The sequence below is a fragment of the Helicoverpa zea genome, chromosome 31, assembly GCF_022581195.2.
Source record: "Helicoverpa zea isolate HzStark_Cry1AcR chromosome 31, ilHelZeax1.1, whole genome shotgun sequence".
In the NCBI taxonomy this organism is placed as follows: domain Eukaryota; kingdom Metazoa; phylum Arthropoda; class Insecta; order Lepidoptera; family Noctuidae; genus Helicoverpa; species Helicoverpa zea.
Genome location: NC_061482.1, coordinates 12,845,222 through 12,872,815, shown reverse-complemented (window position 1 = coordinate 12,872,815; position 27,594 = coordinate 12,845,222). Strand labels below are relative to the sequence as shown.

Here is a 27,594-nt window from a genome sequence, read left to right as displayed (position 1 = left end):
TTGGCTGTAATGTTTCCGCATCTTGTTTACAGCAACATATTAATTTACTTTACCTAGATTCTACAAAGTATGGAATGCTGCATGATTGTGCTTTAACATTAATAAATAAAACATACACATATCAATTTGCTATTAATCAAGACTAGACTTGGCTATCATCATCATGGTCTTTATTTGTTTCCATATCAACTATTATTTCCTTCTTTATCGTGACCTCGTCCATGGCTTTAGGCTGACCCTATCTGCAGTCTAAAAAATCTTGAGATTCATCATGCAGCCTTAATCACATTTCAATAACTATCCGTCGTTTTGCGATTTCAGATTCAATTTTGACTTTAAATTCATATCAATTATGTCAACAATCTCTAATCGAAAAACACTTTATAGATCGGTTATTGATATCCACAGTAAGACATTACCTTTAAACTCATTTGATTCCTAACATTGAAAAAATGTTTAAACCTTCTATTGTCTACGAATGTCTGGTTTTAATATCACAGTGAATTGATTCTGATTGAGCCATTTTATCAAATGTATTGATTTGCATTTATTTTCACATTATAAGAAACCAAGATAGCAGTATTGTAATATTTTTATCAGACACCACTTCACTCATAAATCATAAGTAATTGTGTAAACTCCTTTGTATTTTTTAATAACTAGAAGATCTAGATTTCTACTACAAATCAATCTTCCTAGTTCATCATTAAAATAATAATGTTAAGAATATTATTGTTGCATTGCTATCGTACTTATAAGGAGTCGTGGAAGTGAATGAAGAATTGTATGTATGATTGTTTGCGAGCATCTGTACACTCAAGCGCAAGCCAATATCCGCATTCAAAGAAAATATTAGATTGACCAATCTGAAGATATCTTGGCAGATTGGATTTTGATCCCAATCTATGTGTATTTAGAGTCGACTTTACAATGCTTTAATAGAGGCTTCTAGATCAAATAAAATAGAACAAAGTATGAAAATATCTGGCGAGTAATAAGGTGTAATATACCTAAGTAAGTAGCTTAGGCGAATTTTGTGAAATAGACACTGAACAGTTTTCAAAATGTGACTTTTCAAGTTCAGCTATGAAATTTTCCGTGTAGGAAAATGCCGTAAAAATATGGTTAATCTAAAAATTACTTTTATATTATTAAGATTTGTGTTTAGGCACATTTTGCCTGAATAAAAGGGTACATTAATGATCATCAACAATTTTATAGATATTATGTTTCCGTTGAATAAGTTTTCAGGATAGTTTTATATCATTTCATACGACTTGCTAAGTAGAAAAATATTGTATAAAAGTTTTTTTTTGTGATAAATCGAATAATGACAAATATAATATTGTGTCACAATAAATAACACTATATACCTATTAACGATTTATTCATCACGGTATAATCGTGTATAATCACAGGAAATTGAGCATTACGCATATAATAAAATAAATGAGATTTTTTACATTGCGACTTTAAATACATAAAAAATGTCGGTAGGTAAATATTATGTTTCCTGTTTGTTACGAGGATGCATTTTTGGTACCTAATCATTAGCTTAGATTATTATCACTAATAGTATGCTGAGGAGCCGTTTATCAAGCCTTCACCACCGTTTATCCAGCCGTTTATCAAGCCACCTTCGAACATAACATATTAATTAACGAATAGTCGCTTAATAGCTATCTATTCAGAACGCCAATAAAAAGTTGCAGGCCAAAGAATTTATGCTCGGCTTTTGTCTAAAATCTGCTTACTTTAATTTGTATCTAATGGCACCTAAGGTTGCCAAAGATCTAAATTCTATTTAATTTCTCGTCACTTAATTCTCAGGTATTTGCGGATTTTCGTCCTCATTCGCTCTTTTAGCATAAATATATTAAAGCCTAATAACCTTCTCTGTTAAAAAAGGTTATCCTGAATCCAATAATACAATTAACGCAATAAACTTTTTCCATGATTAAATATTTATTTTTAAACGTACCATAGAGAGTAAAAGCTATTCCGTAGTGCCCCGGAGCACGGAACCCCAAGCATCTATCCGATAATGGATATTTCCTGCTACTGGTGTTTCCCGTTACTTAATTAGTAACCTCCAATCGTAACAAACTACCTAACAAGCTATAAAACATGCGGATTATTGAAAAAGAATAACAATAAAAACTCGAAGCAAAATGGCCGAGTTACCTGCGCGCGCCATCGCTCCTCCAAACTTTTTTTTTTTCAAATATAAGGCACGGACACCGGCGTCCAACAGATAAAAGCCTGTTGTAGACACGAGTAAGACAAAAGCATGCCGTGTTGTAGTTTTATTTTTGATTTTAATCGTCCATTTTGGTCGTCGAGTGGTGTGGCATAACGCTCGTTTTTACGTCCCAGATTTATGACCATCCGTCAGTCGGAGCGAATATTTAGCCTTGGTTATGTCACTTTGCACTTTCTTGTCTTGCTTTGTAAGATTACTTAAGGTCCATTTACAGAAGTTTGGTATTCTGAACAGATTTTAGAAATGTCCTGCTTTGCAAGACTGTCATTTGAGATCTATTATGATTCAAAAAAAAAATAAAAGCAATTTTCACCCTGTTTATAAGTTGTGCACAGTACATGCTAATTTAAAATAGTTAATAATAAGTTAGTTAATAGTTAATAAGTTAGTTGTATGTTGTATATATATTTATTATTAAGTTATTGTAAAAAGTTATTTGTAAATAAAAACATTTAAAAATAAAAAACACATTCCATAGCTTTTCCGAGAACACAGATAAAATCTTGTACATGTTATCAAAAATTACAACCCAATTTGCTATCAGTTACTTACAGAACTCAGTCGTTCGAGATAAGAGGATAATACTGAGCACACAACTCTAATGGGCTAGCCATTAAAAATCTCGTTAAGAAGTTTACATAACATAAATATGAGTGTTAAGACTGACTCAGTAATATGGGCTAGCTGCATGTTTCTGAGCTGATTCGATAAGATACTGGAATATGTAAAATGCAGGCAAATTGGATTGATACGCATTCCTTAAATCCAAAACCAAACAATCTCCTATTAGATATGTTAAACTTTATTTCTGTAGGTTGTCTATACGTAATTTTTCTAAACAAGTCACCAATCTAAACCACATCACGTACGATAACGGTATAAATAATGACTTAAGTCTAAACTGTTCTCACCGCCAGTCAATTTGTCAAAAAACCTCATTTTAATTTAATCGTTCTCTCAGAAAATTAAGTGTAAGACACTGGCAACATTTCCAAGTAGCCAATGGGGAAAAAACTAAAATTTGAAATAAGAAAGCAGGATCCCACAATGTGATTCGCGTTTAGATTCCGTTCGGTGGTTTGAACAAAAACTTGGTTTTGTGGCGAGCGTGCGAACGAGCCCTTTGTCTGTCTGTATGTCAAAAGTGCATCTGTCGGGACGATTATAATTTCAGAAGTGTATTTATCAGTGACACGCGATCTGCGTACTGGTGAACAGTTTGCCTCTGATTTCCAAGTTATAAACACAATGTATGCGTTGTAACTAAGAGCCTTTTTCAAACTTCAAACTGCAGAGATCATTTACTTACAAATATGTATGCTGGTATCTATGTATTGACAATATTCAGTAGTCATGAATAAGGTTAGAATAAATGCAGCAAATAAAGGACATGTGACTGTAAGCTTACATTGTAATTTAGTTGTATTTTATGTACCGCGATGTGAGGAGAACAGGCTTCAGGAACCCAAAACCCGAGCGATCATGCCTCAGATGCCACGCATTACCATGAGAATTGCTCAGAGAACACATGCAAGCGTCTTGATGCATATCTTCTGTACAAATGCATTCTGAACGATCTTTGCATAGCTTTGTGCATCGCTCTTTAGCCTTTGTATATTCCAAAGATAACTAATTTTAAACTACACGAGTTCTTTTGAAAGTTTATCTGGTTATCGGGCCGTGCTATCCACCTTTGCATCGTATTGACTGCTCCGTTGCATCCTCTCGAACAATTCCGAAGATTTCTCATTGAGACGAGTGTGAACCGCCGCAAGCGTCCACCAGATAGATTTATAATTAAGTACCTTAATTTGTGGTTCGCTCACAAATAACAAATCACTGATAAAGATCAACTTTTTATATAAAACACAAAACTCTATAGTTTGTAATTATAAACACTCGACTTTCGAATGAAAAGGAACGATTCTGATGGTATCGTTAACGCACGACGTTATGATCGATTGATATCGATAAAATAAACTCGCAGCCTAACTTATTGATACCATTACGACGACCAGTCGGGGGTGGCAGATGCCTCGCCCTTTGATTTCTTTACATTTTGAGAACTCTAACTTATTCTTTATTATTAACACCGCATCGTATTTTGTGCAAAGTCAACATGTAGCTTTTGAGTTAGATCTTATTGTGTGGGTCAGACGATTCAGTTTCGTTTGTCAGACAATTAAGATCGTACATCATAAACTGGGATCTCCAACCCCGTCGCAGTGGGATACAGGCTGGTATCCAAGAATGCGTTTTTTATTACAACATTTATAATAGGCGGCAATTATTAAGTTTCTACGTTTAGTATTAATGATCAGAAACATAATTTTTAATGTCCCTAGGTGGCGGCAGCGTCTGTTGCCCTTGTCATTGGCTCGTTTATTTTCCACGCCACACAACCTAACATTCCAGAATTGTTGTTGGAACTTTAAATTTGATTACGTCAGGCTACAAGTAATTTTAACATTCTCAATAGTGCATCGGGGATATAGACATAAAACGATTTGTTTCTTTTAAATTAATTGATCATTAACGTCTATAAATTGAAGCTAGTGGAATTCGCCAAAGTTCATAAGGTGACATACTTTATAGTTTCTCTACGGTATTTTCGCCAGATTAACACTCTAATTTATATGTAAAAATCTTGTTTGGAATGTTGCTAATTTAATTATTCTTAGGTAGGTTAAGACTTTTTCCACTGCTTAATACTAATGTTTACGACGTCAAGCCAAAGACTCGTTAATGTTAATAACTATTGGCGCCAATTGTAAAATGTTGCATTCATAATTTATTAGCTCGTGAGAATTTAATTTGAATAAAAACTCGAACAAATCGTGATGATCAGACTTGTCAGGACATAAGATAATTATAATTAAATACAACCTATGCTTATTCTTCCGACGACTATTTAAATAGACGCACTAAAAATACATAATTTATTTGAATTATTTGTTAACATTCAAGTAGAAAAACTTGTTAATCAACAAGAGCCTTGGTTTGTTGTATTCCTGTTAATAATAAATTGGGGACTTATTACGATTAGTTATCAAAGAATGTATTATACAGTAGTATAGTGTAAATCCTTGCACATGCTAAAACGGTAATTTATTTAGGACAACAAATTCTTTGATCGTTCGTGTATAGACCACCCGTATAAAAGTGCTTGTCCACGGTCAATTCGGTAAGTCCCCCGTCTCAGACCGACAATGAATACAAACGGCCCATTTGATTCTGTGTCAACACAGCAATTTGGGCTTTAGTAATAAAAACAATTAATTAATATGAAACTAAGGTACTCGAAGCATTTCTCTTGAATTTTTAATGTGAGAAAATGTTTGGCAATCAATGGTGATTGATTTAGAATGTTTGTGAAGGTTTGACGTTTTCTGCTGTGAATTTTACATTTAATTATGCCGAAAAAGGGTTAGGCTATTATACAAGGAAATGCCTATGAAGAAAACGTATTGTTATATTTTAACGAGTACTTAAATTATATAATACTTCAAAATAACTATCGAGACGTGGAAACTAAAATGTTCATTACTGGAATTGCTTAGTTTATGGCTTGTAGCCAGACAAAAGATATTCGCAGTAGTATCGTGGGAAGCTGTCTTAATCTTTGTAACATTTTCCTAGATAGGTACGTAAAACAGACATATGGCACATCTAAAATACACACGAACACGTCAGAAACCTAAAAAAAATAATGAAATTATACCTAACTTAGTTTTAAGTATAATTTAACCTCTTTGGAAAAGATTAATGTACTTCTACTTGGCTACCTATACTTAATCCTAGTTTAGGACCATACGAAACAATAAAAAAAAACTTGCGCCGATATCATGAAGTCTGCCAAAGAATAGAGATACTCGACCGTAGTTTTGCAATCATCCCACAAATAAGGTGTCTCAAAAAAATAGTAGCTAAAAAGTGCACTATCTACCTCTAATTCTATTCTGTGTGAAGGCACTTGGAGTGGCCGGTGCCAACAAAGCCTGAGCAACCACTTGACTGCATTGTAAAGCCACAATAGACCTTTGATTTCACTATTGTATCGCAGGTAGAACCGTCGACCCGTGCTTTACTTACTTATAATCCTTAATAATGTTTTGTTTGTCGAGTTCGGAATAAAATGGTGTAAATCGGAATAAAAATCGAAATTTGTGTTTGAGTTTGCTTTGTAAAAGCAGGTCTCGCTTTGCAGGTTCTCTTCATACAACCTGTCGTGAATCAAACACGTGCTTTATAAGGTTTTCCTTGCTCAGAAGGCTAGACTCGTGTGTATTTTCATAGTTATTATGCGAGTACTAGTTACTATAGGTGAACCAGTACGTAAGCTACCTCAGTTTACGATTGCCTGAAATAAAAAATAAGTCGTAATATTACATTCTTTAGATGAAACGGTGGTTGCAATTTAAACAAAAATATACGCTTCATATATAGTTAACCGATATTTTATTGACATGCTGACGAGGGAACCTAACCTGTAGGCGTAGCATAAGGACTACATGGTAATAAAGTCGCTGCGCAGAGGAAAATAGTCTTTATATCCTGGTGATAGAGTCTAAGCTGTCAGCAAAGATATGTTGGTAATACCGCAATGGGAAGTAGGAACTACAGTTCTATGGTGAGTACTGAGCACACGTTGTAAGTGCTGCTTATTTTATGAGGAATTATGCTAAAGGGCACGCGGAGCTCATGACTTAGCAAACAGCCGCATGAATAGAATGATCATAAGGTTCAGCAATCAATTAACGTTCGGTTGGCGCGATCGTTCCATGGATGGGTGGCCGTATAAAGAAGAAAGGTGTCCAACGACTCAATAATCGAATTACTTCATAATTAAATATTGCCACACCAATTACATTAAAAGTCATTTAAACGTTGTTACTTCACTTAAAATAAATATCTAATAAGCTAAACAATCAAAATGCAATATCAAAATGTAAAATTCCAGAGCCCAATTAAAAGTATTGATGGCATTACTTGCATTAAACGATTAATATCGATTAAAATTCTTTATCGATTCGTTATAAAACAATTACTCGATGTATCGACACGGTAAATCGGCGAAATTTGTAAGAGCATTCTAGACCGTGAAGGTTCTATAGTTCAGGAATGTGAGGTGAACCCTGTTGGAATATACGCACGATGTACGTATAATACCTCCTTTACAAATATCCAAGATTATATAAAGCATACCTACTTCAATCATTCGTCAAACATTCAATCATTCAATGTTCACTTTAATCGTACGTTCTTTCATTCGAAATATAACAGTCGTTCAGGATACATGTGTTTTTCTTTGTCTCACCTGCACCCATATCCAACAAACCCGCTATGTCAGTTTGTCAATTAAAAAATGCATTTTCGTGAAACATGAAAATTTGAAGCATGAAGCATTTTAATGGTAATTTAATTCTCATATGTTTTTGTTTGTGATTCTACATGACCTTCGCATGCTGTTATTGTATGTATCAATACATATAAACTGTAATACCATACTATGTATTTAAAAAAAAAAAAGTAACCATGGAGTTACTTGCCTGTTCTTCGACCATAGGAAGCTACTGTTGGAATGAGCAACTAGAATCAAACTTATTTATGTTTTTGACTTTCATAAGTGCTTGTTATGGTCTAAATGAAGTAAATGTTTTGACTTTGACTTATGATGCAAAGTTTTTAGAATTAAGTTGAACTTAATGTAAATTTTTGAATAATTTCAGTTCAATGATTTTATTTAGAATGCTATTATGTTTATAATCTAAGCTGTTGATCAAAGTTATTGTAATTTGATATGCAGCAGGTACTATTTATGACTGTATAAAGTGTATGTAAATATTGCATATTGTCCTATACTGCAATGTACAAATTGTATTGTATACTTTATATATCAAACAATGTTTAAGGTTCTTCTAACCTACAGACAGACATGTGTTGCTGGGGAGTTTGTTGCGCCACTTCTTCTTCCCAGTAAAAACACATAGGAAGTGGTGAAAGGTGGGCGTTTTGGGGACTGTCTTTTATAAATTCCTGACGTTCAAAAGGTGCTGTTTTGCAGCCAAGTTTGGGTAAACGATTTTTGACTTATGATTGTATAAAATGCTTGTACATTTGAGGGGGGCTGTTGGAATATACGCACGATGTACGTATAATACCTCCTTTACAAATATCCAAGATTATATAAAGCATACCTACTTCAATCATTCGTCAAACATTCAATCATTCAATGTTCACTTTAATCGTACGTTCTTTCATTCGAAATATAACAGTCGTTCAGGATACATGTGTTTTTCTTTGTCTCACCTGCACCCATATCCAACAAACCCGCTACGACTTAACGACTGACCAAAGTTTATTCCGCGAGTCCGTTATTCTCGACGTCTTCACGGTTTCACATACATTGAACGTTGTTAAGCGTCGCTCAAGGAACACACTCGAGTTAGCCCTTCAATGGATGAGTAAGAAAGCGATATTGTCGCTTAGGCCTGTTAGTAAAACTGTCATAGTAAGTGTCGGATCTCGACTTTCGTAAAGAGTTCAACGCGCGCCTGCTATCTGTGTCCACAACATAATCTGAGTTAGTAAATAAAGTAATTGATACATTACACTATTTATAGTGTAAATTAATGTCCAGTGTGCGTTTATGATGTTTGTGAAGACATTATACGCGTGAGGTTTGTTCTTTAAATTGATGTTGCTGTTGACACTTTTGTGCTGTGTCATCTTGTTTTGATAGAATTTGGTCTCGCGTGCACTTGGTCAAGACATTTTAGTTCAAGTTAATTTTGTACATGTTTCACATACGTTTGGTTAAGTTTTCATGAATTGTCAGCAGAATGATCTTTCCTTAGTGCATTTAAGTAAATATAGAGTTCATTTTTTGCCTTAACTTTTTGTAATGCTTGTCTGAAAACGCCTGAAACAAAATCACGAACGAACTCTATGTCCACTGCACTTAACGGTCACTTCTACATATTAGGGTAAAGTTAACTCATAATGTTCACATGGTTAAACCACAGTTAGGCAATAAACATGTAAATTACTACTAAATGGTCACTTGACAAACAATAATAACTAGGCACTTGAATATTTATGTTTCACAATTAAAATACAAGTTATAAATCGGATGATTAAAATTTACATTTTTTGACTGATTTACATATCATACTTGAATTGGGCATAATTTTTAAATACTCCTGATAAGTAAAAAGTATTAATAGTTAATATCGCCTGGACTCTATTGAAATATACACAAAAAAGCGAATGTCACGTAAAAAAATATTATAATTAAGTTCTTATTACGCATCGAAGGTTACTTTTATTAATGCGAAAATGGACGCAAGTAAATTAAGTAAATTCGTAAAACAAACTGGTTTGAAAAAAATAACAGATAGGCAATATTATTACTATATTTGTATTTTTCGATGTGGAAAATTTGAATAATCGCATGATCAGGCTTTACAATAATTTTCGGCAGGTACTGAAGATACGAACAAACTCTTCAGCTGTATAATATTGCTGTAATATTGAGATTAATCATTTCATTACCGATATTTTCTGAGCGCCACATTACACTTTCCAAGGCTATTGAGTGCGAAATGAGTACGTAAGTTCTAGCCTTCTCTTCATAACGTCGGAATCGACTTTCAGCTTAATCAATGTGACTTAAGTATTTTATTAATCGTAATTTATTTAAGTATATTATCATCTTATTATATGTAGAATTATCTAGAATAATCCAGATTCCAGAAAGGGTGCTATCGTCATTCTTACCCTTCGCATAGTCTTTTATGACTCTTTAACGATAGATTAATGATTGAAATTGATATTGTTTTGTTTCTAGTGCCTCGTTCTTCAAAGTTTGAATCTTTTAGACCATTTTGGTGTATCATAAAGTTATATGTAAGTTAGTTTCGAGTCTGATTAGCTACACAGATACAGGACGTCGGTAATATTAGAGTAGGATGTTGCAAATTAATCAAACGTCAATTTTTAAAACTCGTAACGATTTATTTTATTAAATTCGAAGGTTGGCTTGTTTATGAACTTTAGTTATACTGCCTTAGATTCAAAAGCCTTACCTCGTGCTTACGCTAGGTTTTGATAATCTTTACATATAATTTAATGCTAAGTTTTCCTGTGTATTTAAAGTAGATAAGATTTTCAATAAAAGTTTCCTATTTTTTTTTTCGAATCCATCGTGTTTTACCATGTAAAGCTCCAACAAGTAAGCTTAAATATAAATAAATTTCGTTTGGCATCTTAAACTATTTTGCGTAATGTTCATAAAAACTAGTTGCCTTAGCCTAACCTATAGGTAGAGCGAAGTAAATAGGGATTCGATAGTTAAAGTAGTCGATTTACTTGCGTTGGGCAACACCGATTATAGTGCCACAAGAACCTGCGATATTAGTCACTGACCGACTTCCACTAGCTTTAGGGATGACACTTTACAACTAAAACGTTGAATTTATCTTCGAAATTATATGTATTCCGTAATAAAAATGTAGACCAGGAGTCTAAGTTACTCTATTTTTTTATTGAAAAGTCCTGGATTATAAAAGATAATTTAATAAAACTCTAGTGTAACTACAAATGGAACAAAACTATTTAAATTCAACGAATACAAAAAACCATCACATCACAGACTTTAATTACGAAATACAACCGAAAAGGTGCATGATACATCTAAAAGCTACATTTTCATCCGTCCATCAGTACAATTTGTTCGTATCTTGCTAGGTGAGCACAATGCGTTATTAAGAACTTTTGTTACGTGGCTTTTTTTTCTACGGCGTGTCGAGTGCGCCGCGTACCTGCGTCCTTCTCGGCGTTTACCTGTGCTCGTGAGAGGGCAGACGTAGAGCGCCATAAGTGATAGACGCGGCAAACTGAGCACAGCCCAACTCACGGTCTAGCGTTGTAGTGTTTATATGTAGTGAATTTACGTGGAAAAGTGTGGGAATATGTTCAGGATTTTCAGGTGTTAAATTATTGATTTTTTGGCAATTGTGCGAAATATTTAAGTGGTGATTTAGTCTTATATTTAACAGAAAATCGTTTACTTTAGATTTTGGTGCTACAATTATTAAGTGAAATCGTACTTTTATAAAACGTGACATTGTAACTACACACGAACGGATTGTTGTGAAGTATACATTTTCCCGCCCAAAGGCAAGGCTTCGCGTCTAGTCTGTGGAGGCTTGAGTCTGTGGGTGCGCCCGCGCAGCGCGAGGCTCCACAAACCGGGCGGGCCAGTACACGATGGAAGTTAGTGCCGGCCGGTCGTGTGCGTAGCTTCGCGAGTGATGTCGCAGCATGGTCGCTGCGCGTGCCTTGTTGTGGTGCCTTTGGCTGGTCGCAGTCGGGAGCCCGGTCGCCTCCCGCGGACACCGCGGCCACGGGGACCGACACGTCCCCGCACGACACAAACATTCGGAATTCGTTAAAGGAAAGAGTAAGTGCTGTGCCGCCCACGACGCTTTCAAAGTTTCAAGCCATCACTTGATGCCAATGTGTTCTGTGATATAGTTCTAAACGTGCTACAAACTTGTAACCTAAATGTAAACCACACGCAGTGACCGTAAAATAACTCCATAAAACTGTAGAAATAAAGACGCGATACCAGCTAATCGCTGGAATAAAATAAACAAAGCTTATCTCGAACCAACAAACGTAGCCTTATATAGCGCGGAAAGCTGCTCGGCGGTACACTGAACTGGCCGTAAGAGGCTGCCTGGACGTACAATTAAACTTGGTTCTGTGTGACAAAGTTTTCCGAGAGTCTTGAAAGGGATGCGGGACAATATCGTTCGGGATGAAAGGCAAGGTGCACGTATTGTGAAACGCTTTAACTTTCGACTTGGTGGTTGCAGCTTTTGTGCGGCTGTCGTGCACAGACGGATGGATTGACAAAATTATATATTACCTGGCAGCCGCTCTCGGAAAGGACTGTTTTGTTTAAAGCGTGGACACGGACTCAAAGTAGGAAACAACCGGCACTGTTCCGTACGAACAAAACGAATTAGCTATACAAAATGCAAAGGAAATATATATTGCTTAAATAGTAAACGAGATATACATTTTCAGTTGATTTTAAACCTAAATAACCACAGTTTCTTTTGATACAAAAAATAATTAAGTAAATAATTGATCTCTCAAGATTTTCATTTGACATTTCATTTTATGTTTGCCGTAACTTGATCACAACCACATAAACTGCTACATCACTATCCGAAAAGCTTAAGTCATTACTACTAATTTCCTTTGCAAATATTATTAAAAGTCAAGTCAAATACTAAGGATTTGCAGTACACTAAATGGTTGGTAACTTTAGACTTGTTTTGGCCGATTGTTATAGAAATCCGTTGCTTTACCGCGAAGGCTTTCAAAACTCCATTGTTTTGTTTTATTATTATTATGTACATGGTTTATAGAACCTTGGAGCTAAGCACTCCAGTGCCTCTGGGTTAAGCTTGGCTAAGATTTAGATGACAATTGACGGATTAGCCGCGACGGATTAAGTTACTTCAAATCTTAAGTATTAAATGTCAACTTCGTATAAAAACAATCAGTACAAAAATAAGCACGGCTTATTATGACATAGCCACTAATACTAATGTACTTAAAAATTGCCAACCATAGCTAATTAACCACTAGGAATTTTGACAAATTAAATGTTGGTAAATCAAATTGTTTTCGCGACACGTTCCGTTCTAATTACAAATAACATTAATGGACACGAAATCCCGTTATAAATGACCCAAGTTTTGTAGAATATAAAGCAAGTACCTAACCAGTACGACAAATTATAAAATGTCATAATACAAAACCTATTTTCACGCGAAATTGTACTTTGTTCCTTAAACATTTGAATTGACATTCATTTGCAAGGTTCTATGGCGTTTATTGTCAAAACCTGGACAATACTCGATTTTCGAATAGTTTCTGTTGTAACAGTGACTAACGTGTGCGCAGTCGCAGTTATTAAAACCCAAATTGGTTAATAACCTATTACCTACTTTCATATTGTTATGTCGAAATACTCGACTTTTAAAACCTCGAATATAAAACTCCGCTATGACGTATGTGTACGGTACTCATTTGTTTAATTTGTCAAATGTTATAATGTCTACTAACATCACACAACTTGGAACTAATCGGAAGATTTCTGTACAATTTGTCACAGATATTTTAGATGTTCAATTGTTATTGCATTTAAGCTTCTTCATCTTTAACATTATTTAAAAAAAAACATAGTCACTATAATAAATAGAGCAGTCTATGCACAAACTGATCCATTACAAAACAAGTACCGAATTAAATGACAAAAAAGCTTCATTACAGTTTCATATTCAATGTTTATAAACACATCATTCCATACCAGGAGTGACTAGAAATAATTCAACGCACTTTCAAAACAGCATTTTTGATTTTTATTATATCTTCAAGTGAATTCAAGCGTCCATAATATTTTTACTGCCAAAGAAAATGGCGGGGTGGTCTCTTCAGATTTTGAATTACAAATATCTGTACCTGATCTCCATATGAAAGAAATGTGTTGAGCCTTTGTTCATATTGTGCGGTAAAATAACTGGAAGTCATTTGTATCTCTATTGCATTTTTGAAAATGTACATACGAGAGTAGTTCAACTTAACAAAATAAAATATAAATTAGATTTTGAACTCTTAGCCTAACCAATATGGACGTTACCTTATCACGGTAGTCCGGTAGACATGATTTAGGTACTGTACTCAAACTCAAAAATGTTTATTGAAATTAGCCTGCTAAATCAGCACTTTTCGAACTTCGAAAACAAATGATAACCAAAACGCCCACCCTTTACCACATTCTGTGTTGTGTGCTGGGAAGATGTGGCGCAACAAACTCCTCAGGCATATACCTACTTACCAGTCTGAATGTAGGTGCAAGGATCAGTTATATAAAAACTAGTAAAACCGCGATAAATCCAGTAAATACCTATATTTAAATAATACGCAGAAATCCATAAAATTACACGCCTAGCAAATAGATGACGACCTTATAACAGCCAATGCTGACTCTAGCTGTGATTGGCGCCAATATCAAATACCTATCGTGTATGTAGTTCGAAACTGACCATCGTCATCTCTGTCTTTTACACGCATTTAGAGCAAGACAGAAGTTTAAGAGACGTGAGACATAATACGCGTCACATCCTTCGTATAGCAAAATTGCTAATGTTTTTATAATAAATGTCAATTAGTTTTATTAGATACAAGTCATTCGCCATGGCTGCAAGAATTATGTGAACTTAATTTCTCTAGATTTTATATTGTGACATGAGATGTTTCTAGAGTTTATTAGTTCACATGGAAATACATTCTATTTTGTTTACATGAGATCCTTCTAGATTAAGAGTACCCACACACAGGAAACTTTTAGTCGGCCGTTTGTTTGGGCCCCTAAATCGGTATGTAGATGAGCGGTAGTACGCATGTTACATAGGTAGATCAGGTATTTAGCCGGTATCAGGCCAACTGAAAATTTTCATTGGATTCGCGCTAATTATAAAAAAAGAAACTTAACCAACTGTCGGGCAACTGTTTAGTCTGTAGTGTGCAACTACTCTAATATTATTGTTAGAGAAATATTAACTCATTTTATTAAATATTTTTCACTTCCATAAAGTCACTTCCGTACTTCATAAGTCTGTGGAAATCTCTGACATGCGCAGTGATAACTTACATTAGCTCTGGAACAGCTAAGAGAATCACACATTTCATTCGTTTGCGAAGCTCGGGAATTGTAGACGTGTGCTTAACTGTATTAAAAAAAAACAAAGTAACATCAAAATGTGTTCTATAGACAAATGCAAAGACAATTGTAAGGTATGTCATCCTTATACAATGATAGTAAAGTTTGAATCTAGAATCCGTAAATGAAACGTCCTTTGATTCCAAAAGTTCGAAATTCAAAAAATGACTAATAAGGAAAAGGCAGTAGGTATTGTTTTTAATGTAAGGGCCTTACAGAAGTAAATAACATGCTCCTACGCGTTTCCATGGAATTATGTTCGTGTGTGGCAAAATTCGACAATCACCACCTGGTTGTTTGTACAGTTTTGGGCGCCTTAAACCCACGTGTTATTTTTATAACCCTTTTCGCGGCGACTGTAATCTAGGTCACTTGAAGTTATAATTGTGGCTTTATTTATTTAATAACGTTTAGAATAAATATATGTATTATTGTTAAAACTTTGCCGTCGAGAAATGTTTAAGAATTTTCCCAACGAAAGATCTCAACGCACGCTAAGAAAACTGTTGCTCTTTATATTGCGCGTTCTATTTCGCCTTTTGAATAATCTTATTATAAAACAGTAACTGTAGATTTTAGTCTAGAATGTCTGTAGTCTTTTGCAATGTTTGGACGTTACAGCTTGGACGATTTAAGAGTACCTAAGTGTCAAAACCATAAGTGCCACATATTTTATCAAAATCATTTGTGAAGTTCACCAACGATGTTATCACTAGGCTCTAAAGAATTAATTTAAAGCTTCTTAAAATGCTTAACGCCATGAATTAATGAGCCTGAATTTGATATTTCGATCCAACTAGATTTGATCGAGTTCTAAATGATATGCGAACAGAGTTTCTTGACCCATCGTATGTTCGAATACTTTGAATCTCAGAAACTAAATGAACTAGGATTTATGACTCAGATATTAATGGATGATAACAAGTTATAAGTGTGTGAATTCCAAAATTGAGGGATCATTTTGCACGTGGAATTTTTATAGGAGCTGCACTATATTTCTTCGCAAAATAGTAAGATGATAAATTTCTCCTCGAAATACAAGATGGTAAACTACAACAAACAACCTTTATTCAACTGAAACAAGCTCATTAGAAAATCTTGTATTCATTGCGATATTTACTTTATAACGGTGTTCATATTTTCCTAATAAATATTGACCGGGCAACTAACAAGTAAACTCTTGCGCAATAAAACGCCCAGTCCTTTACATCTCGGTAATTAAAACAACTATACTTGTTACATAGCTTTCATTAACTAACCTCTTACATAGCTTTCAACTATTTTATAAAAACATTATTAATACAGCCCTTTAATTAAACATGGCAACAGACATAACCTTTGTAAAATATACGCCATGTACCACAATTAAAACTGCACATTTATGTTTGTTTCCTTGTTAGAACATTACGCATAAACCACTGGTACAACTTTAATGAAACTTTTCATGTTCATAAACAGCTTATGTAAGCATAATTGTACAGGATAGTTTATGTAAAACAAATTAATAAGAATACAACTTGATTACAACGTTCGCGCCAGGGGGTTACATAAGATTATTTAGCGGCAGTAAAGTCACTTATTTATTATTCAAAAAAGGGTCAAGGATATCTACATATGTATCTGTCTTATTCTTCACAATGTATGTACATAAGCCAGACTTTACTCACAGACTGTTGAGGCCTAATTATTATTATTTCAATACTTCTTAAGTCTTCTGTTTGCTCGGTGTAGAAGGACAAAAAAATTAATATCGCGTTTTGTGAAGAGCCGAGCTTATTCATTGGACATTTTAAGTGCTCCTCAGATAAACCTTATTCATAAAAACTTGTCTTCAATAAACTCTCGGTGAGCCTTTTCAGAATTACTCGTCACTGCCATTTTGTCTTCACCGAAGCGAGAGGGCAATAGTGCATTAGTTGTGTAACGTACAAAGGCTGCTCCTAGATCGAAACTTAGTACAAATTAAACCTAATAATTGCCAACTTTGGAACTCCTGTGTAAAAGTTATTTAGTTATTTCACTTTTGTGGAAATTCAGGTTCGGTTTATGAGCGCCATTCGAAACAGCAATCGGTCAAATCAAAACGCACGGCGCGGCGTCCAATGCCTCATTTCTTTATAAACATAAAAGGAACTGCAGTCAGGCGCAGCAAGGTACACCGTACGATAATGGATTGTAGTGAAAGGTCGTGTTACAAGAACGAGATGGTGGCGGCACAAAACTGGTTCCAATGCTTCAGAATGCAAGTAACTGGATAAAAACATTGCCTTAAGACAAACCAGTCGAGCCGAGAGCAGCGTTCCTACCCAACTTAGTCGGATTGTGTAGCGCTATACAACCTTACAGTTTCCAGATGTAGGTTCTATTTCGCGTTGAGTTTGGTAAATATTAGGTGCAGTTTATCGCAGTGTATGTAGAATAGCGATAGTCCTAGTTATAGTTATTTAAGTCATGTTTGTTGAATTTGCGCTATTCAAAGAGTAGATCATGGATAAGATTAGTTACTCCATTGAGTTCGTTTCACGCTTTGCTGGAAATCAGCCCATGGTATTTTTAAGTTCTTGGCAACAGAAATTGAGGAATTAAAAAGGTCCTTGTATATTGAATGCAGTAAAGTATTTCAGCGCCTACTTAAATATATAAATAATAGCTAGCCACATAATTAAATAAATTAATATTAAAATGTTGCTGTTTACGGCAGTCACATCAGCATATCTGCTTAGATCTGATTATCTCGTTAGATCTTTATCAGTGATTACGATTACATGATACGACTGTTGTCAGTTTACAACAGTAAAATAAAATGTTTATTACTTTAGTCGTGTAAACAAAGATAAATTAATCAGTAGCTGTAATTTATTTTAGTTACTGTCTAACTCAACTTATTTCCTTTTGTTTATATATGCTAATATGCTTGGTAGAGTTTTTCAAAATTCAAAATCACTTGGCTAAAAAAGAGGCTACTTTTTCAACGTAAATTTTTCCAAAAGGCAGCCCTCAAAACGCCCAAAACGCCGTTTTTAAAACCTTATGAATAGAGGTGTATTTTAGCTTGTTGTATATTGTATATCGGCAATAGTTTTTTACCAACTTCAAGTCAATACAAATCATTTATTTGTCGAAACTCATAGACAGAATCATGACCGGTCAAACTTTCATTTGACAGCTCCAACAGTCCAGTTCGTCCCACGCATTATTGTTTAGACTCAACATTAAATAATGTCAATTTTGTATCTGTGAATCTGTGTACACGTTTCAAAACTATCTCGTTTGTCATCAACTGGTCCAACTAGGACAACCGGATACTACAGTGCACATTCCTAACATTAGAATGCTAATGTTCAAAACAATATTTAACGTTTGGTACATCGTATTTTAACCGACTTCCCAAAAAAGACCAGGAGGATCTTTTTTTAAATTGTTCATATGACACCTAGACCGATCGAAAATCTCTCCTTGTTTGATAGGGTATACTTACCTTCTATGTGATTTCATAGTTGTCAGGTCAGGATTTGATGATGGAAACTCTGAGAAATACCTACAGCATACAGCGCAATGAGCAGTGAAAAGCGGTCCGTTGTTTTGTAATCATTCGAGGTAGCAAGTTAATACCGCCAAATATGAAAGTAATAAATCACACAGCCTCCTCGAACAGTTGGCTACATCTCAAATCAGGCACAAACGTGGGTGGTAACCCATCCGAATTGTATAGGCGTGCAACTCTGAGCACCTCTGAGGCACGAGACGATTCATAATTTTGTCGCTTAAGCGGATGGCATTTTAGAAAGTATAAAACGTTTGCCTATATTTTGTGTAAGTAAATTGATTGTATTAAGTATTTTGTCTTGACTTACCTATGATCAATAAAGCCTAGCCTTTGTTGGTTTGAGCATAGTCAAAGAATTCCTTGAATACCTATTCCTGTTCTAAAATTGTTGTTTTTTCATACTGCAATTGTAATCGAAGCTATAGAGAAAGTTATTTGTGAGTGTACCTCGTTAGAACTAGTAGCGAGGCGTACACTTACCTTGAGTATGTAGGCAACTTGTATTAGCACTTATATAATCTAACCACACATACTTCGCTGTCTCTCGATAAATAATTTCACAGTGTCCGACCAAACAAAACGATAGAAATAATATTTGATACACAATTTATTTAAACAATCAAGAGCCAAATATAAACGATATTATTGTAATTATACAGAGTAAGAATTTACCGGGTAACAGAGTTAAGGAGATCAGTTAGACTGGCAGTCGCTCCTTGTAAAGCACTGGTACCCAGTTGCTGGTTAGACTGGAAGCCGACCCCAACATACTTGGGATAAAGCCTCGGGAGATGATGAGTAAGATTATCAATTTTTCCAGAAGCGACAAGGTATTTAGATCACAGTCCTTCTATTCCAAATAAAGTGTTTCCTTAACACAAGTTGTGGCATATCCTAAGATAATTATGTAATTACCGATCGATCATGCGAATATGTATCTACCTACGTGTAATTAAGTTAGTGCGTGTTTCACCACGATATAATAAACAAGTAATTGGAAATACGTGACGTTTTATATTCATGGAAATCACTGATCTATGTCTGGGCACAGTTTCGACATTTATACGAAGCAACGGAACCAAAAAACTTAAAAAAAAATAACATTATGAAAATCAGATATTAAAGAAAAACTTGAAATATAAAGTTTTTCTTGAAATATAAAGAAAAACTTGAAATATAAAGTTTTTCTTTAATATCTTACAATCATGAGTTCAGCCTATAATGTGGTGTTTTCCAAATCAGATGATATTTTATGAAAAAACGAGACCAATACTTTAAATCGCATTAAAACTGATACGGCACAACAAAAGAACTTACTAAGGAACTTTGTTTCTTTACTTAAAACTAAACAAAAATCTTGAAAGCCCCAAAAAAACGTGCCCCAACCGTACAAATACCAGAGATGTATCGTATGACAGTAATATTATACTCTTATATACACTGGTGAAAAAAAATTATATTATTCAGAAGAGCAGGTAAAATTTACCTTGCCTCTTGAATACCTTCATATTTCTTTACAGTTCTATGACAATAACTATGTTTTGTTGCGAAGATACAGCCTCTCCTAATTTCAAGCGATTTTGAACTCAATCAACAGGGAATACGGTTCTAAACCAAAAGGCTAATGCTATTGTCTATCTTACAGGTACGGTGGTTTAGGTAAAGTTATGCAAGTGTGTGGACATTTGATCCCTGGGAAATCAGACCTTTATTTCTTAGATTTGCAAAACTATTTCTAAATGAATTCTATGCTTTGTTTGTAAAAGAAAACCAAATTATATTGCGCGAATCGAAGTGTTTTGCAATTTTAATTTATTTTTAAACCGAATATTTATTAACATTTATTTTGTAAATCTACATAATATTATGTAGGTAATGAACAGCCGAGTATTGTGTTTGATACAAAAATAAGCTGTTCAACGGTAAACATGATGACTGACACTTTTACATTATCTCACTATTCGCTTTACATACACGGTTTAGTTCCTAACTCTGATTCCGTTCACCGAAGCCAAACGGCATTGTAAACTATTTCCATCGATTAATCACAAATAGCGGTTTTACTTGTAGCGTAGTAGAAGAAACTGGCTTTATAGAGTCCGCCCACGCGGCAACGCCTCTTCGTTAGACGAGCTCGGTTCCTAACTTGTCGAACGTCGACCCAACACAAATACATTGTTTTTATTATTACTACTCGTATAGACAAACGCCTTTTAAACTAACACCTGGTTTTGGACTACTTTTAATTGTATTTTTTTCTTTTCTTTCAGTATGCATCGGAACAAATGGAAGAATGTCGGTGCCGTCAAACCGCGACACCCACTATCGGAATCTTCGAGACCGATTCACAAATTGCACGTACGTCGATGGTAACCTGGAACTTACCTGGCTTCAGAACGAGACCATGGACTTATCTTTTCTCAAATACATAAGAGAGGTTACCGGTTACGTGCTCATTTCACACGTCAATGTTCGACACATTGTGCTGCCCCAGCTGCAAATTATTCGTGGACGGACACTGTTCAAGCTGAACGTAAGAGAGGAAGAGTTCGCCCTGATGGTCACTATGTCCTCAGCATTTACATTAGAGCTGCCAGCTTTGCGTGACGTGCTACGTGGCAGCGTTGGCATTTATAATAACTACAACCTATGCCACGTAAAGACTATTAATTGGGACGAGATAATCACTGGAGTCAACGCTACCTATGTTTATGTGTACGACTTTGCTGCTGCCGAGCGAGACTGTCCGAGATGTGACAGCAGCTGTGAAGCCGGTTGTTGGGGCGAAGGACCTGAGAACTGCCAAAAATTCTCTAAGACAATATGCAGCCCACAGTGTGCGCAAGGACGATGTTTTGGTCGGAACCCCAGAGATTGCTGCAACGCGTTCTGCGCTGGTGGCTGCACCGGTCCCCTCCCAAGTCAATGCCTCGCGTGTAGAAACTTCTATGATGAAGGAACGTGCTCTCAAGAATGTCCTCCAATGCAGATTTATAATCCAACTACCTATTCTTGGGAGCCTAATCCAAATGGAAAATATGCTTATGGGGCAACATGTGTACGGAACTGCCCTGAACATCTGTTAAAAGATAATGGAGCATGTGTGAGGAGCTGCCCTCCTAACAAGACAGCCGTCAACGGAGAATGTATTCCGTGCAATGTAACCTGTCCAAAGACTTGCCACGCGGAGAAACCAATTCATTCTGGAAACATCGACAGTTTCAAAGACTGCACCATCATTGATGGTTCGATTGAGATTTTAGAAATGACCTTCACGGGATTTCAGCATGTCAATCCAGATTACTCTTTTGGTGAGCGCTATGCAAAGATGGAGCCTCACAAGCTTGAAGTATTCAGCACAGTCCGCGAGGTGACCGGCTACCTGAACGTGCAGGCGCACCATCCGAACTTCACCAGCCTCTCTTACTTCCGCAACTTGGAAGTGATTGGAGGACGTCAAGTCGTCGAGAATCTTTTCGCTTCGCTCTATATCGTCAAAACATCACTCAAGTCTTTGGGATTAAAATCTTTGAAACGAGTCAACTCTGGCGCTATAGCAATAATGGAAAACAAGTATTTGTGCTTCGCTGAAAAGATTGCATGGACCAAACTTGTAAAGTCGAAAGATCACAAACAAATAATACAAAACAATGGCGATCTGCGTACTTGTGGTGAGTAGCTCTGCGACTTAGCTCTTGTTTTGAGGATCCTCATTTAAAGTTAGATTTCTTTACTTATTAATATTGCCAATGCGATCAAATATGTTTTTTTTTGTATGTTCCCAAGCGAATTCTCATGATCTCTTTATGTCCCCATACACACTGACTAACCCAATAACAGCAACTGCATCAGACAGCTGTGCGATGCTCTCTAACTCCTGCGTTGTTGAGCATTCTCACCATAGCCGTGACTTCATGTACTTATAGTTGCGGTTTGTTCCTAACCAATTCATTTTCAACAGAAAAAGCAGATTTGGTCTGCGATCCTCAATGCTCTGCGGATGGTTGCTGGGGCCCTGGACCGGATCAGTGCCTCTCATGCAAAAATTTCAAATTTGGGGAGACATGCCTACAGAACTGCAGCGTCCTCCCAGGGTGGGTATTAACGAAAAGACATGTTATTCATTTTTGTGCAAAATTATATAAAATATGTTTCAAATTGAAATCAATGCACAGCGATTGTTTCGTATTATATATGAAAAATATTTTTGCGTCAACATCTTTATATCAATATTGTAACTATGACTGTCAACACATTTGTTGGTAGATATAACTAGATAAGGCACATAAATTATCAATTTTGTTAAAATTCATCACATCTATCCACTATTTATTTTGAAATGCATTAATCACGTTTCACAGAAGCCTTTGTCAATATAAGGCTCATTTACGTAACAAAGGTGAAGTTTGCGTGGGAAGAATAGACAGTTCCATCGTAGGAGCAACGGTCTTGCTATCTTTTATACATACCAACATGTGCTTAATATTCACAGAAAAGAAACCTTTAAAAATAATATTACTAACTTAAAATTATGCCCATTACAGATTATACAAAGATGGTCCTAAGAGCTGCAAGGAATGTCACCCGGAATGTAAAGATGGATGCACCGGCCCAACCGGCGCCAACTGCACCAGTTGCCGACACGTGCGAGATGGCCCATACTGCGTCAATAAATGCCCAGACTCTCGCTACCAATCTGACAATGCGACCTGTTTACCCTGCCATAAGAATTGCTTCCCGAACGGCTGTACAGGTCCGAATAATACAGTTGGCGAAGGTGCCTGTAATTTCTGCAAAAAAGCTATCATCAGCGTTGAAGCCACCGTGGAAAGTTGCTTGAATGAATACGAGCCTTGCCCTGATGGATATTATAATGAATGGGTGGGTAATGTGAAGCCACTGGAAGGAAAAGTTAAAGTGGTTTGCCGAAAATGCCATCCAAGATGCAAAAAATGTGTTGGATTTGGTATACACACTCAAGTCTGCCTTCAGTGTAACGGCTATAAAAGAGGAGACCAATGTGAAGATGAATGTCCAGCAGATGACTTCACTGATGAGGTTAGAATGACTTGCACACCTTGCCACCCCGAATGCAAAGGCTGCATGGGATCATCTTCAACGGACTGCGTAAAATGCAAAAATTTGAAAATATTTTTGACCACGGACGAAACCCAGAATCAATCGCTCTTTAACTGTACCGATACTTGTCCGTCGCACATGCCTCACAAGATATATTTTGATGAACAACTGCTAAACCGCATTGACGAACCCTACTGCTCTACACACGCAAACGGTAACCCTAACATGGTTACGGCCAAAATACCAACTGTACTAATCATTATACTCGTCCTTGCATTTTTATTATTAGTGATACTTGGAATAATCGGCTATACTTGTAGACAAAAAGCAAAAGCAAACAAGGAGGCCGTTAAAATGACAATGGTTCTGACCGGCTGTGAAGATAATGAACCTCTTCGTCCTACCAACGTTAAACCAAACTTAGCCAAATTAAGAATTGTAAAAGAGGTAGAGTTACGAAGAGGTGGGATGCTCGGTTACGGAGCATTTGGCAAAGTATACAAAGGTGTGTGGGTACCAGAAGGTGAAAATGTGAAGATCCCCGTGGCTATTAAAGTACTAAAGGATGGAACTGGTGCTAATACTAGCAAGGAATTCTTGGAAGAAGCCTATATCATGGCCAGTGTTGAACACCCCAACTTGCTTCAATTACTTGCCGTTTGCATGACTAACCAAATGATGCTTATAACGCAACTGATGCCTCTGGGATGTCTGCTTGATTACGTCAGAACACACAAGGAGAAAATTGGGTCGAAAGCCTTTTTGAATTGGTGTACGCAGATTGCCCGCGGTATGGCGTACTTGGAAGAGAAGCGATTGGTGCATAGAGACTTGGCTGCCCGCAACGTGTTAGTACAAACACCAAACTGTGTAAAGATAACTGACTTTGGATTAGCCAAATTATTAGAAGTTAATACTGATGAATACAAAGCAGCTGGCGGTAAGATGCCCATTAAATGGTTGGCTTTGGAATGCATCCAGCACAGGATTTTTACTCACAAGAGTGATGTGTGGGCTTTTGGAGTTACGATCTGGGAACTGTTGAGCTATGGTGCACGACCTTATGAGACAATATCTGCCCGAACTGTCCCGGAGCTAATAGAAAATGGTCTGAAGCTACCACAGCCCAGTATTTGCACATTGGATATTTATTGCATTATGGTGTCATGCTGGATGTTGGACGCTGACAGCCGGCCTACATTCAAACAGCTCGCAGATACGTTTGCTGAAATGGCCAGAGACCCAGGCCGATACTTGGTGATACCAGGTGACAAGTTCATGCGGCTGCCGTCCTACTCCACGCAGGTAATTACAATTTTCTATCGTTTAATAATCACTGAGTCTAAAATAAAACAATGTTGTGTTGATAGCACAAATGTGTGGACAACAAATATCGTTCAATAGTGCTTACCAAACACTTACTTACTTTTTTCCATTAGTACATGGACTATAATCCTACATATGGGACTAAAATAAGTAATTAAAGTATTTATATTTATTTTAACTCAAACATTAGTTTTAACATTCTTTCTTGTTACTTTTCAGGATGAGAAAGAAATGATTCGAAACCTGTCATCTGCGATGGAAGGTCCGGAGTCCCTGGTGGAAGCGGATGAATACTTACAGCCTAAGTTTAAATCTGGGCCAAGCACTAACACGACGATATCCGTCATTGAGGTTCACCAGAACTCAATGAAACCGTCTGCTACGTGGCCCACCGGAGGCCCCGCCAACGAGTGTGGCACTCCTGATGGTGCCAGTAAATCGGAGACTTGGGACCATGAGCTCCTGAGGTACAACCAAGCCAACCCCTGCGGCGATGGCACCGAACTACGGCACTATTACAACAATGGCGTATGCGCCTCTGACAGCTCAAGTTCGAGATATTGCAGCGACCCCATGAAAGGACGTCCAGAAGGATGTGAAAATAATTTCGAAAGTAAAACGAAAGATGCTCAGGTCGGGAATCTGAAGTTGAATCTGCCGCTGGACGAGGACGATTATCTGATGCCCTCGCCGCAGCACACGCAAAACGCTTCAACCTACATGGATTTAATAGGAGAAGGAGGCGAGAATCAGGAGGGTATAAAGGATTTGCGGTTCAGTAGTTTTGTTGGCAAGCGATGTGTGGACAATCCGGAGTACTTGATGTCGGAGGAGAACGTGCTGCCACAGACGCTGGGCATCCCGACGGAGCCGGTGCCGATGGAGTCGCTGTGCATGAGCGAGAGCAGCTTCAGCGAGTCGACGCCGCGGCCCAGCACCAGCAAGTACCTGCCGCAGCGCTCGGTGGAGGAGGAGTCCATGTCGGACCACGAGTACTACAACGACCTGCAGCGCGAGCTGCAGCCGCTGCGCCGCAATGAGACCACGGTGTGAATCGCCACACTACCCCATCCCACTGATCTCGTCTTGTAATTGACTTTATATTTACTTAATAGTGCCGCGCGCACGACCCGTGCCATTGATTCGATGGCTAGTGTTAGATCGTTGATACAATTTCTGATATGAATTTTATTGTAGTTATAAAAAATCCAATTGTTAATTTTTTTACTTAAAATGTAAAGGTACTGTTATTTTTAATGTGTATATTATTATAATTTCTATAGTGTGCACGACTGATGCACTTTTAACAAAAATATAAGTTATTTATTAATTTAGTTTAAGGACGGCTATGTTTTAGGTTTTCGAGCGCTAATGTTATGTTAGTGCGTTTATTTTTATGTTAAAACTGTGATAATTAGTTTAATTTGAATATACAACCAGTGAGGAGTTGGTGTAGTAGAGTAAGATTCGCATGCATTGTCGACACGCGACGAATCATTTGCCATTGATGTCTAGTAGGTCTTTACTCTGTCGCAATTCGCTGATTCTTATAGTGAAAGTAGAACTGTCAGCATTTATTTCCGATACATTCCTAAACTTTTTCAACAGCAAACATTAAAAGACATTTTAACACTAGGTTTATCTCTGTGTATTCCTAGTTAAATATACATTACATATTAGGATATAATATTAAACATACATTTATTAAACTGTGCATGTGAAATGTACAATGCATATTAAAAGTCATAAAATAGTAAAATTATTCCCAGATTTAGGATGTTTATAAATAAAATTGATGTTGTGTACAAAGCTCATTTACCATAAGTTATTTCATGTAATCTTGCCATTTTTTTGAACTTGGTAGCTAGGCTTGTCAACTGTTAAATGTTTTCTCTGAGTTTATTTGTTACGTTGACAGCTTGAAATGCCAATGGCCGCTTCTTGAATCGTTTACCTCCAACTCTATGCCTGCTGTATGTACATAAACATGTTCATACTACAGCGAGGCTTTATAAAAGACATTAATTTAAAAGGGCACTCCTTATTAGCACAAATTAAGCTCAAACTTCAAACTAATGCAAATTCTTATTACTTAGATTGTTTCATATAAGACCAAACTCCTTCGTTTGCCATGTAACATGTAAATAATAACGCTATTGTATATATTTTTATTATTTTACGTAATAATTTCCCTTTTAATGTTTGTATGTAGTAGTAACTACTCACATATGAAATACCATGTAATTATATATATTTCGTTTTTTTTTTATCTTGAATGAAGTCTAAATTATTTTGTGCCATTTAAATGAAATAGTTATACAATACATTACTGTAGATGTTTTTTTGCAATGTTTATTGATTATATGCAGGCATCGTTCTCATTGTAATTGTAGTGAATTATTTTATTTTGGACGTATTCGTATGTGTGTAATCAATAGATGTCTACTAAGTAGTTGATCAAATGCATTTTATTATTCATGGCTATATATTGTTCAAGTTCAATGTATGTAGATATTAGTACCGTGACTTGCGGTGCAAATGTAGGTACCTGTACCTTGATAAATGAAATTTAAATAA

General features: G+C 36.3%; 1 protein-coding gene across 2 annotated transcripts in view; it reads left to right on the top strand.

Annotated features, from left to right (window-relative positions):
• Positions 1-27,594, top strand: part of LOC124644860 (epidermal growth factor receptor) — a 114,962-nt gene extending 87,368 nt beyond the window's left edge. The window contains exons 1-5 of one of the 2 annotated variants that reach the window (XM_047184482.1): positions 11,531-11,726; positions 20,883-22,283; positions 22,574-22,706; positions 23,157-24,996; positions 25,237-27,594. In XM_047184482.1, coding sequence (XP_047040438.1) covers positions 11,588-11,726; positions 20,883-22,283; positions 22,574-22,706; positions 23,157-24,996; positions 25,237-26,070 — 4,347 coding nt within the window. In that variant the 5' untranslated portion in view covers positions 11,531-11,587 and the 3' untranslated portion in view covers positions 26,071-27,594. Of the gene's footprint in view, positions 1-11,530; positions 11,727-20,882; positions 22,284-22,573; positions 22,707-23,156; positions 24,997-25,236 lie in introns of those variants that run through there. The other variant, XM_047184483.1, reaches the window with a different exon arrangement.